Genomic DNA, 18,098 nt, shown 5'->3' with positions numbered 1-18,098 from the left:
TGTAACGCTTCTGATGAGGACGAGCGTGTCATTTCTTTCCTTCGTCGTGACCTGCTAGACACTACTGGCAAAAGAACACAGTAACTAAGAGAAAATAGACAAAAATATGTTCAAAATACTAAGGCGGTGATTCATTACAGTCGATACTTAAAGCCCCCTCACTTGCACCTCTTTAGTGAGACCAGTCCAGCCACTTTATTAAGAAGAGAAACAAAAATGCTGAGGAATAAGTTAAGGGAAGCCATAGAAAAGCATTAAAGGTTTTGCAGGCGTAATTCAAGTCAAGTTTTACCAGGACAGTTTTTAGTTGAAGAATAAAATTTTTCATCCGCTAAGACCTTCTCAGCAATACTCCTAAAAATGATAGATGAATAAAAAGGAGTATCGAAAAAGAAAAGAAAAAAAGAAAAAGAAGGCAAGAAATGACAAACACACTAAAGAGATTATTCTTGCCTCCTATTTTATTTTCTTCCCTGCAGCTTTTATCCTCCAGCGAGAAATGCAGCGTCCAGTCCAGCTCTTATCCATTTATAAGACGAGCAGCGTACCGTCACCCTCGCATCAACGCCCTCCTGTACCCACAAAACTGAAATGACACATGCAGATATTGAGAAATGACAACTAGAAAATCCAAAATCATCATGTACGAGTGAGAAACTGAACTTGAAAACCTCTTCCTCAACTTTGACAAATTCATGAGGGAGATTTTGATGGGGCGAAGGAAAGAAAGACTCCTGCACTACCAATACGAACGTACTTTCTAATATACACTGATAAGAAGGAAACGATAATCTAGAGTCTTGACGTATGAGATGCAAAATTTGATAAGAAACTACATTTCCAACTTTGACTAATCGATCGTTAATAACAAAATACGAGTGTCACAAATCAAACTTAGAAATTGATGTTCACCTTCAAATAGTCAGTCAGCAGAAACAACAACAACAGCAACAGCAAAAAGGTAACATAAGATAAACAAGAATTGAAGTCAAGAATATATCATTAGTTTCAAATAATCATTGAATTAACTAACCAATCTTCAGTTATATATTTTAATCAATTCAAAGTAGCATAATAATAATAACATAACATAACATAACAATAATAACAATAACAATAAGTTATCAATCAAAAAAAAAATAATAAAAACTATAAATTGAAACCCCAACTCAAACCCTCAACTTCAAATAACGAATCATTAAAAAAAATCATACGTAAAAAAAATAATAAATAAATAAATAAAACTAAAAGGGGGGAAAAAATAGCTTCTGCACATCAATCACCAACAACAAATTCAACACTTGCAAAAATAATAATAAAAAAAAAAAACCTGGAGTGGGCAAGATGGAAAACTTTACATTCACTGCGACTCTCCACCGCCAGACGACTCTCCCATAACACATCTGGGCAAGGGCGTGTCCCGCGTCATAACCATCATAGTTACTGTTACTGCGGGTGCGTGGAAATTGGGTGAATGAGTGCGTGTGGGTGTGTGCCAATGGCGTGGAGTATGTAAAAGGTGTGTGTGTGTGTGTGTGTGTGTGTGTGTGTGTGTGTGTGTGTGTGTGTGTGTGTGTGTGTGTTCATATTTGACTCTTTGTCGTTTTATCTGTATTTGTCTGTGTATCCCCTTTCTTAATGCAGAGGCACTGGCCAAGGTTAACAAAAACTGGTGAAAAAAAAAAGGAAAGCGTCTTGATACCTCCCTTTTAAAAACTTTAATTCATAAGCAGAAGGAAATATAAAGGTTGGCAAGTTGTCGGAAAGCTTGTGTGGAGTGAACAGATGGAAAAATTGAGGTTTTGAGGCATTGATCAATACTGACTTTGTTCTGTCCCAATCAAAAAATTTTAAATATCAGAATTCATGTGTTCTGTGATTTCTCTGCTTGCATTGTTCTGGTCCTGAAGGGTTGGACGTCTGGGAAAAGACCTAAAAAGTGCAGTGGTGTCATTAGCATAGGAGCGGATTGAACAATATTTTTTGTTAAAGATCATTAATGAATGACAAAAGAGAATTGGTGACAGGACAGAGCCCTGTGGAACACTACTGTTAATCGACTTAGGAGAAGAAAAATGACCCTCTATCATAGGAACAATACGTAGAACTGTCGGAGAGGAAACTTTGAGATATAGTTGCAGAGAGAAGGAAAATAGCTGTAGAAGGGTAGTTTGGAAATCAAGGCTTTGTACCAGACTCTGTCGAAAGCTTCTGACATGTCTAAGGCAGCAGCAAAAGTTTCACCAAAATCTCTAAAAGAGGATGACCAAGACTCAGTAAGGAATGTCAGAAGATCACCAGTAGAACGGCTATGACGGGACCCATTGTGAAGTGAGAGATGTTTAAGAACCTTCCTGTTGAGGATGAATTAAAACATTTTAGAGAGGCAGAGAGACAGGAAATTAAAGCAAGAGGTCAATGAGCGAGGGTTACAGCGGCCACCTTGTTCAAGGAAAGGAATAAAGGAAAACTTCTACCAGGAAGGAAAGGCAGTTGTTGATAGACAGTTGTAAAAGTTTAACCAGGCAAGGTCTGTCTGTCTGTCTGTCTGTCTGTCTGTCTGTCTGTCTGTCTGTCTGTCTGTCTGTCTGTCTGTCTGTCTGTCTGTCTGTCTGTCTGTCTGTCTGTCTCTCTCTCTCTCTCTCTCTCTCTCTCTCTCTCTCTCTCTCTCTCTCTCTCTCTCTCTCTCTCTCTCTCTCTCTCTCTCTCTCTCTCTCTCTCTCTCTCTCTCTCTCTCTCTCTCTCTCTCTCTCTCTCTCTCCTGTCGTCAGAGAGAGCATACAAATAATCAAATAAACAAAGGCAGATGCCAAACAACTATGTCAAACTTGATAGGAATTCCTGTGACCATCCTTGAATTATTAAAGTTTGCGCACACACACACACACACACACACACACACACACACACACACACACACACACACACACACACACACACACACACACACACACACACACACACACGATTCCGAGGGTTATTAATATCGATTACTCATTGAAAAGAACACAAAGAATAAAACAATTCCGTAACAATATTAAATACCTAGAAATTTATCGTCGTAATCTTGTGTTTGTGAAGCGACGGATACTTCAGAGTGAACGAGTAAGTGCTGCTCAGCGTCTGTGTTATTTTTTTATGCCTCATCTGTTATTAATTTGGCAGTTTGTTTATTTGTTTTGCTAGCGTATTGCATTTTGATATTTATGTACGCATTTATTACTTAACGCTATTCAACTTGTGGCCCTTGTACTGAATGCTCGGACTGGCAGAGTGAGGAAAGCAAAATGTTTTCCGTAATCCATAAGTAAAATTGAACAAACTGAACGTATTTATTTTTCCATAAGCAGAGAAGGTGAGAGAATTCAAGGCATTTCTTTACCAATAAAAGAAGTGAAGATATTGAAAGCATTTCCGACTGTAAGACCATAGTAAGCCAGGAAATCAAAACGCTTTCCTACACAAAAACAAAAGAAAGTCAGGAAATAAAAATGCCTCGCCTGGTTCACAAGCAAAGGCATTAAACGCAGAAAGTGGAAAAAGTTAACTAAATTTCCCAATCCATTAACAGAAAAGTGAAAACAGTAAACGCTTTTCCTAATCCATAAACACAGTGAGGAAGGAGATTAAACGCATTCTGTAATCCTTCAGGGAAAGTGACAGAACGAAACATTTCCTAACCCACGAGCAGAGAAAGTGAGAACCCATTTCATGATCCAAAATACGAAGTGAAAAAAAAAGAAAAAAAAAAACAATTACACTCTAATCCGTCAGCAGAAGAAGTGAGGGAATTAAACACATTTTCTAATCCATAAGCAGACAAAGGAGAGAGAATCACGCACACTCCCTACTCTATAAGAAGAGAAAGCGAGAAAATAAAGCGCATTTCCTAATCCATAAGGGGAGGAAGAAAAAGAGAGGTAGTGCCCTTTATCACACACGAGGCAGGATATTGTTTGCACATGCACGGCGCTAAATTCAGCCACCTTCCCAGTAATCGCCGCGGGAGGTGCAAGAGGGACTGGTACGGGACAGGAGATCAATGTTACACCGCGAGGAAGGGCGGGAAGGGAGCCGCGAGGTCTGGTGTGCCGCGCCTCGCCCCACCCTGGTCCACCTTGCCTCTCTTTAGGGCAGCGGAACACTCAGGGAACCATACGCGTTACGATAAGGCGTATATTGACACGCTTTCCTCTGCCGAGTTCATCCAATAATGACTCTGTATTCTCACTACTTCAGAAAGCGACTAAACACGATGGAGTTAAAAAATTGTAAACTGTTTCTCTTCCATTCCTACTAGTATTTGTCACATTGCCACACATCACTACAGGATCTAATGACGTGGAATATATTTAAAATGTAGTCAGTGTTCTTGCAGGCGCCGGCAGCAGCGTCATGGCAGCTTGAAATGTTGGTGACGCGAGACGAAATCGAGGCGTAAGAGTTTGTGAGGCTGCGGCAACGACCGGGGTTTCCTGTGCCGCTCTCGCCTTGCTCATTAATACTGGAGCTTACATGGGAATATTAGACAAAGCTGAAGAAATGAAAGACGCGCGCACACACACACACACACACACACACACACACACACACACACACACACACACACACACACACACACACACACACACACACACACACACACACACACACACACACACACACACACACACACACACACAGAAAAAGAGAGACAGATGGACAGACAGATGGACAGACAGACAGAGAAAGAGATAGACTAACTGGCACAAACTGATTGATTGATCCATTGATTTTTCATTAATTGATTGCCGAATGATTGACTGAAATGAGGCTCTGCAATAAAGCAGTGAAATGGCCCACCACGAGAGAGAGAGAGAGAGAGAGAGAGAGAGAGAGAGAGAGAGAGAGAGAGAGAGAGAGAGAGAGAGAGAGAGAGAGAGAAATCATCAGTAACCCTCATGTTCAGTGTAAGGAAATAGCTCACTCACTCACACGCCCGGCCAGGAAATGAGAGGCAAACGTTACAAGGGAAACGTTTCATTGGCTTAAGAGGCAAGAAAAATGGCGAACGTTTTGTGCAGTGAAGCCAGGCGTGGACAACGGGGCGCTGCTGTGATGGCGTCAGATTGAGGAGATACCACATGCCTTGAGTTGCTGCGCCTCGGTTAACATTGCTTGCCATTGTGTGAGTCTTTCATCCCCCACCTCCATCCCTTTCTCTCTTGATACATTCTGAATTTCGCTGAATATTGTAGGTTCTCTGGCAAACACACACACACACACACACACACACACACACACACACACACACACACACACACACACACACACACACACACACACACACACACACACACACACACACACACACACACACACACACACACCAAGTTTGTTCGTGCATATGTAAATAATGCAGAAAAAAAAGAGAGATAAAACTCCTTACTTCTCTGTTCGTATTGCAAACTTTTTACATCGAGGAGAGAGCGAGAGAGTTAGCCCGAGTCAAACTAACAATTTGCTCTTTTTTTCCCCCCACGGTGTTACCTTTTTTTTTCAGCTCTGTAGACTAATTAACAGAAGTTGTCCGGCGGCAGTCACTTTTCAGGGTTACAGTTAGCGGCAATTTCGCGTGTTAATTTTGCTGCCCCTTTGTGTGTTTTTGCCCCCCGGAATGTCATCGCCACGTGTGATTGAATCCGGATATAGTAATGATTTTAAAGCCACCTAGAAAATATATTTGCTGAATGGAATTAACGTTTCCTCTAACCTTATTCGGTGTTTGGCTTCACAGGTTTAGGTGTAAATATTTTGAAAAACAGCAGAAGTCACACAAAAAAGGACTAGTTATATATTTTTCTATCTATTCATGTGTCTGTCTATCTGTCTGTCTGTTTCTCCGTTTGCCTGTCTGTTTGTTTCTGTATCTATCTACCTGTCTTTCAGTCTATTTATATCAATCAATTAATAATCAGTCCTTTATAACAGAATGAGACACGTATTTCAGAAAGCACCAGAAGATCCCAAATATTTTTTCTTATTAACTCAAACACTAAATACTCATTGTTGATTCACGACTGATGAAATTGGCCACTTATGAATTTAACATGTCACCTAAATAGTGCACTCTATTTCTCAAAAAAAAACCCTTATCAGTAGTAGTAGTAGTAGTAGTAACAGTAGTAGGTGACTGGCATTTTCGGTGTCTCTCCTTTTCTTGTCCCTCCGTAGCCCTTGGCCAGAGCTCCTCTTCCATTAAAAAAGAGTACATTGTAGTAGTAGTAGTAGTAGTAGTAGTAGTAGTAGTGGTAATAGTAGTAGTAGTAAGAATGGTGGTAGTAATATTAGTAGTGTGTGTGTGTGTGTGTGTGTGTGTGTGTGTGTGTGTGTGTGTGTGTGTGTGTGTGGTGGCAGGATGAGGCCCAGGTAGCGGCGGGCAGTCAGTAGTGCCGGTGATGTCGTCGGATGCGCACACACAGCCGCTGCCTCTCGCTCACCCAGCCGCCGCCGCCGCTGCTTCACGTATCGCGGCGCACGACCATTAGCGGCTCGCCAGACTGTTAGTGGCGCCTTCCATTACCAGTGTCAGTGCCGGCTGTCGTGTACACTGCAAGGAAATCTGAGTCTGTAACGGAAGCAAAGTGTGCGTGTATTGAGTTTAAGTTTACATTAAGAAGTACTGTACTGTATAACTTTAAGTCGGTGATTGCGGTTTGGAAAGTGGTGTTCAAGTTTGGCAGTAACCTATTTGAGTTGGCAGAACATTGATCTCAGGGTGTGGGTTACCGGATAGTCTCACAGAACCGACGTGTACCAGTATAACATCCTTCCTCTATCTCTCTCTCTCTCACTGGGACGATGAAACATGAGCGAGCCTTGTTAATCGTCGCCATTAACAAGATTGACCGCCTGTATCAGTGAGTCGTGCATTCATTCTGTACGTACTATGCAGATTCTACTATCATGAGCGACGGTGACACATAGACTCCCTCCTCTCCCCTCTCTGGCCCACTGCCCTGCAAGACGACCACGGAGAGCTGTCCATTACCTGCCTCTATAATGTATAAGCTCCTCCTGCCTGTCCTGTTGGTCCTCGCCACGCCAGGTAAGCATCTCCAAGCCTCCTTAACTTTACCTGGGCGTGTTTAAGTAATTAACTTCATCGCGTCACCGTTCAGGGGGATTATAACGTAAGATTGACTACTTTTTTTTTTTTTTTTTTTAGTTTTTCTTATAGTTTTCGTCTTTTTTTGTGTGCACAGATGCGTGAAGTGTAATGCTGGTGTGCTGTAGTTTGTTGAGCTGTGTTAGTGGTGTGTTGCTGCTCATGCATAGATACTGATAAAGTTTTCACAGTGACTGCCGTTTAAATAAAAAATGAATAAATAATGTACAATATTAACACACACACACACACACACACACACACACACACACACACACACACACACACACATACACTGTATAATTATGCAATTATAAGTTGCAAAATTGAAAACAGCGATGTTGGAAATTCTCTCTCTCTCTCTCTCTCTCTCTCTCTCTCTCTCTCTCTCTCTCTCTCTCTCTCTCTCTCTCTCTCTCTCTCTCTCTCTCTCTCTCTCTCTCTCTCTCTCTCTCTCTCTCTCTCTCTCTCTCTCGTTTGTGTGTGTGTGTGTGTGTGTGTGTGTGTGTGTGTGTGTGTGTGTGTGTGTGTGTGTGTTTCTGTATTCTTGATCTCTCTGCATCGATTCCTTGGGTAAGCTTGAAGGTGAGTTTTATAGAGAAGTTCAGACGTAAGGAAAATAACATCATGCTAACTGATATACTGACATGGGCTGCGTGTGCTTTATTTGCTGGCATTTATCTTCTGGAATAATATGTTGGCTGTATTTTTATTTTCATTTTACTATTTTTAGACAGTGAGTGACAGACAATTTATTGTCCCCGAATCTTCTCATTCAATTAATTGCGCATTTAAAAATCCATCAATCATTAACGTCAGTATTTAGAGCCTACTTATTTTGACATTTTGGTGATAGAGCATGCGAGTAATTATTAAATATATGTACCAGCTCGGATTCAATGATTGGACATTTGTCATTAGCTGCAGCCTTCATCTAATTATTATTTCACAGTTAATCTGTCGCTTTGTCATTATTGCTTATTCGTCATTCATCATTATTTTGCGTAAAGCTTCGTGATTATAATATGAATGAGGTTGTGATATAATAATAGCACAATTTTTTATTAGTTATTGTACTTGTCTTTTTATTGTTTGACTACTAATTAATCCGGTTTCCGTTACTTTACATTTACCATTCAATTTTAAGTAAAACTCCATAATTATGACACATTGACACCATGCATTACGTTGCTGCACATTTCCATTAGTTATGAAATTTACACCAGTATGATTTCAGCAATTTGTTGCCAGTTTGTCATTAACTCTCATTCCTTCTTATTTGCGTGTTTCATATTAAGATACTCCAGAAAAGGTGATAGGCGCACTTTACTTGTTGTGCTGTTTATCTCATTGGCTTTTTAAAGTCTTAATCTTATTTGTTATTCCTTAATATTTACTTTTTATATTGAAAGTGAGGACATGTATATATAGTGAAAGATGTTTTGCACAGTTTCCATTATTTGTTTTCTATTATTATTAGTTTTTTTTTGTTATTTAATTCATGTTAGGCTAATAATTCATTAAATTGACATTATTAGATGATTATATTCTCTTACAAATCAAGGTAAATGAGAACAAAAGAAAGCTGTTCCGTGAATGGACGCCCCGAGCAGCCTCATGACGGTTGCCATTAACACAATGTTGTTTTGTGTAGCAGCTGCTGTGTTCTGCTAACTAATATTACCATGTGTGGTAATAATGGACAATAGTAAGAGAAGGAGGCGGAGGAGCAGGAGGAGAAGGAAAGAAAGAAAATAAAGAATATGAAAAGCAAGAAACAGGAAATGTAAGAAAGAGAAGGATATTTGATGAGGAAGAGAGAAATTCAGAATAAATGCAGATTAGAATAAGCGGAAGCCAGCCACGAATAAGTGACAGAAAATGTAACTGTGTGGTGGCCTCAGCTTTATTCCCTTCGGTTGCGCTGGGCCAGTGTGCGCTGAGTGGGGTCCTGCTGGCCACATGGGTATTTATGTGACTCACGATGGTTTTACGTGGAATAATAAACGGAAACCGATGAATGCATAGGAGCAAATATTTTACTGTTATTTCAGACATACAGGAAAAAAGTAAATTTGATTTTATCCATGATCAGTTGAAGTAAAGGTCAAAATATTAGACACTGGAGGAGAAGTAAGGCAAGAAATAAGCCTGTAGGTCGACCATCTAAGCCTCCATGAACAAGTCAAAAGGTATTACAGGCACAAGACATTGAAAAAGAACGTATTTGAACAGTTAACCGTGGAACCTGATGTGTGTAAGCTGTGGCAGCAAATTACGAAAAGATTTACTGCTGTAACCAAACACAGCTGATGATTTAGATCCTGGACTGAGATTAACTGGAAAGCTTAAAATACAGCGGTGAGTGTTTGTATCAGAACAGTAAATCGCACAAGTAATTAGTGAATGTTAAATTAACTTAGCATTTTTTTTTTGTTTGCCTGGGAAACACAACGTATTCGAATTACAGAAGGCACGCAGCGGTTAGAATAAAATGAAAAGTACAAGTAAGATAGTAATTGTGAATACAACCACGGCAAAATAGTTGAGAGAGAGAGAGAGAGAGAGAGAGAGAGAGAGAGAGAGAGAGAGAGAGAGAGAGAGAGAGAGAGAGAGAGAGAGAAATTCATTACAAAATAGAAAGAACTTGTTACTGTGAGTTGTGTAGAATACAACCACGGCAAAATAGTTGAGAGAGAGAGAGAGAGAGAGAGAGAGAGAGAGAGAGAGAGAGAGAGAGAGAGAGAGAGAGAGAGAGAGAGAGAGAGATTCATTACAAAATAGAAAGAACTTGTTTCTGTGAGTTGTGTAAAGTATAAGCAGTAGTGGTGAATTGTTGATACAAAATACAGAATTATTAACACTATTTCGGTTCTGTTTTCTTACTACTACTACTACTACTACTACTACTACTACTACTACTACTACTACTACTTACATCATTCTCAAACTACGAGTATTACATTATCTTATTGTCATTAACTCCATCCGAACTACCTTCACACCAATATTATATCCACACTACGTATTACACCATTATTCACACTATCGTACTGTCGTTTTCACACTACCATTTTCATACTATCACCGTTCACTGTTACGTTTGTTTTCTCACTCTTACACTACTAACTTAAATTGTTAACTATCTTTGGACTATCCTCACACCACCAAGAATTTTCCGCATCATTTCATTATCTTAACACTATCAAAAGGACTATTCACTATTTTAAAATCTCTGTTCCTATCTTTACACTCTCAATGTCACCACCACGGAGTCTTCACACTTATTATCATTATCATCACTATTTTCATTCATGCACTATCATCACCACCACGCAGTCTTCACACTCATCATCACTATCTTCACAAACTATTCCTATATTCTGTCATCGTCATCATCACGTTATCTTGACACACTTATTATCATTATTTTTACACTATCATCGTCACCATCACGCTGTCATCACCATCTTCTCAGTGGCTTCCTATCTGGGCTGCAGCTGTAACCATCTTTACTATTTCGATGTTTTAACTATCATCACTATCATCATCATTTTCACGTTTTCAGCCAGTTATCACTATCAATACACGATCATCACGCTGTTATCACTATCTCCACAATGTCTCCTTATTTTTCTTTTATTATCATCATCATCTTGACACACTTATCACTGTTTTTATACTTTCATCGTCACCATCATGCTATCTTTTCATATTAACACTATCTTCACATATTAAAACTATCTTCACTCTGTCCTCCCCTCTATGCCGCAGCTCTACCTCAAGTGGGCGTCTAGGCATCAGGAAGGAAGTGCAGAGTGGGTTGCAGTGTGGGTTAGAAATTCCTTATTCATGTCAGGCTTAATTCAAAGCTCCTTGGGAAATATTAAATTCAAGAGAGTAAATAATAAATACCTTCTCTCTCTCTCTCTCTCTCTCTCTCTCTCTCTCTCTCTCTCTCTCTCTCTCTCTCTCTCTCTCTCTCTCTCTCTCTCTCTGCATGTTTTTTTTTTCCTGTTTGTCTGTCTGTCTTTGTCTGTCTGTCTGTCTGTCTGTCTGTCTGTTTGCTTTTTTGTCTTTTTGCATCTGTGTTTTTGTTTACATGTCTATCTATTGTATTCCTGCATCCATACCCCCCTTCTCTCCCCTCCCCCGCCCTCTCTCTCTCTCTCTCTCTCTCTCTCTCTCTCTCTCTCTCTCTCTCTCTCTCTCTCTCTCTCTCTCTCTCTCTCTCCCTCTCTCGTCCTCCTACTTCCTCCCCTCTTCCACCCTCTCCCTTACCCTCTCCCTTCCCTGCGTGTCCCCATACCCTGCGCGGCGGTGACAAGAAAAAGGCGCTTCCTGCCAGAATATTCAATAGCCCTCCCTTACTCTACGTACTGCCAGCTGGGGCCAAATAAAAAATGCCCACCTTAAACTGAAAAATAATCCTGTTTGCTTCCTCGGACGGTATATGTTGCATCTGAATAGTGTTTTGTTAAGAGCGCGCCCCTTCTTACCGTTCATTTTGCGGAGATTTTTGCGTGTTATATGTTCGTCCTGCCTTCGTTTAGTTAGTATGTGTGTGTGTGTGTGTTGGGGTGGTGTTGGTGGGGGGGGGGAAAGGGGGTTGTTGGTGGTATGTGGTATGTGTTTCTATTTAACGAGTTTCTATTAGGCCAATCTTTATGGTTAAAATATGCATAGTTTTCGGTGTATATTTCTTTTCTTTTTATTATTCTTTTAAGTAAATACACAAAATTTGGTATGTTTTTTTTCTTTTTCTTTTTTTTTTTTTTTTTACGCCATATCACGAGAAGTTGGTTTTCGAAATGGTGAACATGCTTGTGTTGGCGTGCTTTCCACTTTTTATTTATCTTTTTTATTATTTATTTTTTTTTCTTCTTTTTTTTTAGAATACGAATTGTGTGTTTATCTTATGTAAATTTTTGCGGATGATAATGTGGAGTATATTCCTGCATAGATTACTTTTACCAGCACCACCACCACCACCACCACCACCACCACCACATGAACAACAAAAAACGACTATTACAACCATCATGACTTTACCTTACCACCACAGCCACAATAACAATAACTTCTATTTTTACTTCCATCACAGCAACAACAACAACAACTAATACTACTACCACCACTACTACCATCATCCCATCAATCTTTATTCCTGCCGCCGCCCGCTACTTTTGCCACCACCACCACCACCACCACCACTACTACTATTACTACTACAACAACTATTATTGCTTCTGTTGCTGCTGCTGCTGCTGCTGCTGCTGCTGCTGCTGCTGCTGCTGCTGCTACTGCTGTTGCTGCTGCTGCTGCTGCTGCTGCTGCTGCTACTACTACTGCTGCTGCTGCTGCTGCTACTGCTGCTGCTACTGCTGCTGCTGCTGCTGCTGCTGCTGCTGCTGCTGCTGCTGCTGCTGCTGCTGCTACTACTGCTGCTGCTGCTGCTGCTGCTGCTGCTGCTGCTGCTGCTGCTGTTGCTGCTGCTGCGACTGCTGCTGCTGCTGCTGCTGCTGCTGCTGCTGCTGCTGCAACTACTAAGCTACTACTACTACTACTACTACTACTACTACTAATAATAATAATAATAATAATAATAATAATAATAATGATAATAATAATAATGATTCTCCTGCTGCTGCTGCTTCTACTACTACTACTACTACTACTACTACTACTACTACTACTATCATCACCATTACCACTACCACTAACAACAGTAACAAACAAATGCTATTAAACACACACACACACACACACACACACACACGTTAACCACACTGCCTGGCTCTTCCAAGATTACTAAGATATCTGAACTAAAATATTTCTCTCAAACACTCCCCCTTCGCCCACTGCTCTTTTTCTCACCCGCTCACTGCCCCCCAGCGAGTCCTGCGCACAATACTACCAAGTCAGGACCTCATAAAAGTATCGTATTAGTGAAGTGCTTGAGGTTGAAGTGCTGGCAAGGGAGGAGGTGAACAAGACGAGGCTCTGCAGGCATAGATGGTATCACGGTTGTTGTCTTAAGCAATGAGGCGTGCTTTACTGCCCACCACACACCATCGAGCAGGAGCCACAAGTGTTTTCATCCTGATCGCCGCCTCCAGGGCCACACTTCTTGAGTTACTGGTATACTCGTACACACTGGAACACTCTGCCTGTATGTTTTCTAAATGACTTTAAAACTACATAGGATATTTTTTTTCTTATATGTACTTTTGTTTTATAAGCTTTGGGAGCGAGAATTTAACACACACACACACACACACACACACACACACACAGAGAGAGAGAGAGAGAGAGGAGAGAGAGAGAGAGAGAGAGAGAGAGAGAGAGAGAGAGAGAGAGAGGAGAGAGAGGGAGAGAGAGAGAGGAAGAGAGAGCGAGAGAGAGAGAGAGAGAGAACAAAACTCTCCTCGTGACACTACTGAAGAGCTGAACAACAGGAGAACATCATTAAAATGAAGGATTACAAAGGATAATGAACACCATCAGCTTCCTACGTCCTTAACTCTCTATATTTTCTTTTTACCGTGAGAAGATTTTTATAGAATTTAGAATGGTATTTTTAAGTGAAAGAGAAACAATTCCCTTGCTTATGCTCCTCATCCACTACAGTCATAGCTTTATATAGTCCATTTTAATTAACGATACTTGATTTTATAAAGTTTCGGAACTGTGTGCACTACTGACTGAGTTAAAGCTGTTTCATTGAGCCACTCTCAATTAACTACTAGTACAAGATAAAAGACAGTTTAGTGAAGAGCTGCAGTTAAACCCCCACACTTGCTGAACACAGTGCATGACGAGGAGTCAACAAATGGAAACGTGACACATACCGCCATACTACTGACACACGAGGACTCCACGCAGAGAAACTTTATAATTGAATGCCTCTCTCTTTCATACTTAATCCCGCGTCTCTCTCTTTGGTATGCTTAAAAGTAACTTAAAGATATTCCGCTCACATTTAAATTCTCGTTAACATTTCTCATACTCCTCGCTGTGAGTTATAGTGTAACATGCGGTACTTACATTCGTATAAAGGTTATAAACGTTGTGCCAAACAGCATTACTGATTTCAAGTCGATACAGGCAAAGTATTAATCAGCTGTTCCTGGCAGTGCAGCACCGACACTGCTCACACAAAGGGTCCAGTAGTACAATTAATTATCTACTTGACCGACTGACTCATGAAAGTGTATGAAAGCTGGAATTGAGTCGCATTTCCGGTAACAATTGCTGCGTTTCTTGGAAAGGATTACACTGGACTACGCAACACACCGAAAAATGTTTTAGTACAGTTAACTTATCCATTCCAGCGATGAAAACTTGTATACTTTGTTCTCTCCTAAGGTCTCTGATTTAATATGCCAGAGATGATTAGTCAGGTTCTTAATGGCGCATTCTCATTTACGAAGCAGAACCTTTTTTAAACTATTATTAGGATAATTAAAACGACATTGAAAACCCAAGTAACTTCCACTACAGTCTGTCAAATGTTAGAAATAAGACGACGAAGTGTTTAGGAATGTGGTTCTTAATAATGAAAAGGTACATGAGTGTGAAGCCAAGACTAAATAGCTGTTTTTTAAAGAAGTTATTGCCTTTCATGGGACTCTTAACTTCCTCGACTGCTGGATGATGACCATACATATTACTTAATTTCAATAACCTTTTCTTTTTTAACTTAAGACACCGAGATATTTCAGCTACTGGATCTAAATTAGCAGAAAAACACATCAATGAAAGAGTTCAGGCAACGCTAGGTTTTTATGTAAAGTATTCTTAAAAGTTTTGGCGCTTTTTGACAGCCTCTAGTTTAAGTTATTGTGGATTTTCAAGAGTGTTTCCATGACTCCTGTGATTGTGGAAGTTATTTGGTTTCCTTAAGATTAATTTTATTCAGTGACAATTTAACATTGATTCGGCATCATTAATAGAGAAACTATCCAGGGACAAGAAATCTTCGTGAACTCTGAAAGCTGTCTTATTAAAAGGCTCAATGTCAAAGAAATACGGAAATACTGAGAATAGTGAGACGCGTACTGGAGTTCGTCAGCGGCGGCCTCGTGTGTTACGCCTCGCCCATTGCCGTATCGGACTCCAGACGGTTAAGTGACGCGCCTCAAGAACCTTTCCTGGCTCGTATTTCCCCGGCGAGCCTCGGGGGTCGATAGCGTGCACGAGTAAGTGGCTCGTAAATTCCTTAACGCGCTGCAGGTTTTGTAGGCATGACTTGTGTTGATATACAGGAACAAACACACAACAATTTATCACGTCAACTTTGCAAGATGACTCGACTGTAATGATTTATGGGACTTTGTGCTGAGTGACGTGCAATTTCTCCCTGGTTTAGATTTGTAAACAGGTGTGCTGAAGAAAGGAGAATGAGGCACAAACAAAGATTTACGTAGAAACGCGTCACCTAAACTTTCAAGACGGCTAAGAATGTAATGATTGTACCAGTTTGTTGATTTCATAAAAAAATAATGCTAAAAAACGTGGAATCAGACAAACACACGTACATAGAAACACGTTACCTAAACCTGCAAAATTACCCACAATGTAGCAATTTATGGACTGATGATTTGTACAGTTTTCTCTCTGGTTAGACTCATAAAGAGTTGCTGTGCTGAAGAAACGGCCAGTCAGACAGACACATTGCCCAAGAAATGTATCTCTTAAACTTAGGAAGCAATGATCTATAGCACTTTGTTGAGAGACGTGTATTTCTCTCTGTCTGGATTTATAAAAGATGACTTGTAAAGAATGGACAGTTAGACAAACACTTTACTATATAAATCCATCACTCTGCAAAATGACCTTGAATGTAATGCCGAAAGAACCTTTTGTGTGTTGACTGATCTGTTCATTTTCTTTCATGTTAAAATAATTTGACGTGTATTAAAGTTGAGACAAGCAGACAAACACCACGGAGAGGTAAGCAAACACTTGACTTTAGAGATACACCGGTGACCAAGCTGTGTAAGATGACTCAGAATGTGATGATTGATTGGAGTGTGTGTAGAGGGACGTGCTCTCCTCCCTGGTTAGGTTTGTCCAGAGTGACCTGTCTCTGTCAGGGAAACACGTGACATCAATCCAGTTACCACGATAAGTGTCAGCGTTTCCTGTTCACTTACTTGCTTAATTTATTTACTTATTTGTCAGTGTAAAAGGAGTAAAAGAGCAAAATCAAGTAAACTGAAATATACAGTAAATTAAACTAAATCAATAAATATAATGAAATAAAACAAACAAGAAGACAAGTACAAAAATAAGTAATGATTTTTTTTTTTTTTGTTTACTTATCTTTTTTGCTATTTTTAGTTCTTTATTATTTCTCTTTATTTTACCTTATCGTTCATGTTATTTGTCGTTTATTTACTCATTTTTCTCTTCATACGCAATCATTTATCTGTTTTTTCTCTTAAGAGTAAATGAAAAGTAAATAATTCCTTTCTTTTTTTGCTAATTAGATTTCTTTATCACATACTTATTCTTTCATTTGTTTTATCTACCTTATCGTTCATGTTGTTTGCCTTAGTTTACTTAATATTTTCTCCATATGCAATCATTTATGTCTTTCCCGTAAGAGTAAATAAAAAAAAAATTCCTTCCTCTTTTTTATGCTTCCTTTATGCTTCCTTTATGCTTCCTTTACTCTATTTTACCTTATCGTTCATGTTATTTGTCTTCTTATACTTACTCATTTTTTTTTCTTTTCACTTGCAATTACTCAACTGTCTTCCCCGTAAGAATAAATCATGTTAATTGGCAACAGCTGGTGTGTCACGAAGCCTCACCTTTAGATCAGCTGACCAGATAACAGAAGGAATGCGTCTGTGTTTGTGTGTGACCTTGTATTTCTCTCTCTCTCTCTCTCTCTCTCTCTCTCTCTCTCTCTCTCTCTCTCTCTCTCTCTCTCTCTCTCTCTCTCTCTCTCTCTCTCTCTCCATTCCATTTTTTATATTTCTTCTACTGTTTCATATTCGTGTTATTGATTCATGTTCGTTGTAGTGGAAAGCAAAAGCCCAGCACAGAAGCACCAGCAGCTCCAGTAAAGCACAAAATTGAAAGAAGGAGTAAAAATTCGTGTTAATTTACATTTGGCGCCGAATCTGTATTACAAAAAACAACTGAACACTGTGGGGCAAATATGAAGTTTTATATTGGCGTTTGAAAGCATGATACATTACGAGTAGAGTGAAGAGGAAAGATTAGAGAGAGAGAGAGAGAGAGAGAGAGAGAGAGAGAGAGAGAGAGAGAGAGAGAGAGAGAGAGAGAGATTATACATGCAGGAGTTTGAATGCTTTGTATTTTTACTATTATTGATTGGAATTGTGAATGTGCTCTTATTTTTCTTCCGCGTATTTCCAAACACTTCCCTCCCTTCCCCCCTCCTCCTCCTCACCTTTCCTCTTTCCCTCCCTTCCCTCCTCCTCCTCCTGCTTTAGTCTTCCACGTTTATCTTGGTTCACTTCTGTTGCCAAGCATAAATTTCGCCTTGTCTCAGCACTTTCTTCCTCCAAAAAGTATTTCTTTCTCTAACTTTCCTTATCGAGATATTTATTTCCTTGCCTTGGTATAAACAGGCAAGACTTTTTTTTATCATTTTCCGTTTTTTTTTTTTTTCCATTTTCCCGTGTACCTCTTTTCGTTTTGCCTGTTCGTGTGTTCATGTGTGTGTATGTGTGTGAGTGAGTGTCTGTTTCTGTTTGTATTTCGTTGTCTTCTTTGCCTTGTGTATTTGTTCATGTTGGTATAGTTTATTTATCTGTTTGTCTTTACGTTGTCTTAAATGTAAGAGATAAGACAACACAGTGTTTCGGCAGTTCTCAGTAATGCAATAGGTGTACCAAAGAGCGAAGACTAAACAGGTGATTCATAAGGAAGTTGAGGCTTTTCATGGGAATCTTAACCATCTCTTGCTTCA

The 18,098-nt window shown here is 39.8% G+C and overlaps 1 protein-coding gene across 1 annotated transcript in view; it reads left to right on the top strand.

Annotated features, from left to right (window-relative positions):
* The first annotated feature begins 6,416 nt into the window (after window positions 1-6,416).
* LOC135113720 (zwei Ig domain protein zig-8-like) overlaps window positions 6,417-18,098 on the top strand; it is a 70,318-nt gene continuing 58,636 nt past the window's right edge. The window contains exon 1 of the mRNA XM_064029245.1: window positions 6,417-7,087. Within this exon, the coding sequence (XP_063885315.1) occupies window positions 7,042-7,087 (46 nt within the window). The 5' untranslated portion in view covers window positions 6,417-7,041. The remainder of the gene's footprint in view (window positions 7,088-18,098) is intronic.

Source organism: Scylla paramamosain, chromosome 26 (assembly GCF_035594125.1).
Source record: "Scylla paramamosain isolate STU-SP2022 chromosome 26, ASM3559412v1, whole genome shotgun sequence".
In the NCBI taxonomy this organism is placed as follows: Eukaryota; Metazoa; Arthropoda; class Malacostraca; order Decapoda; family Portunidae; genus Scylla; species Scylla paramamosain.
This window is presented reverse-complemented; position numbering and strand designations above follow the sequence as displayed.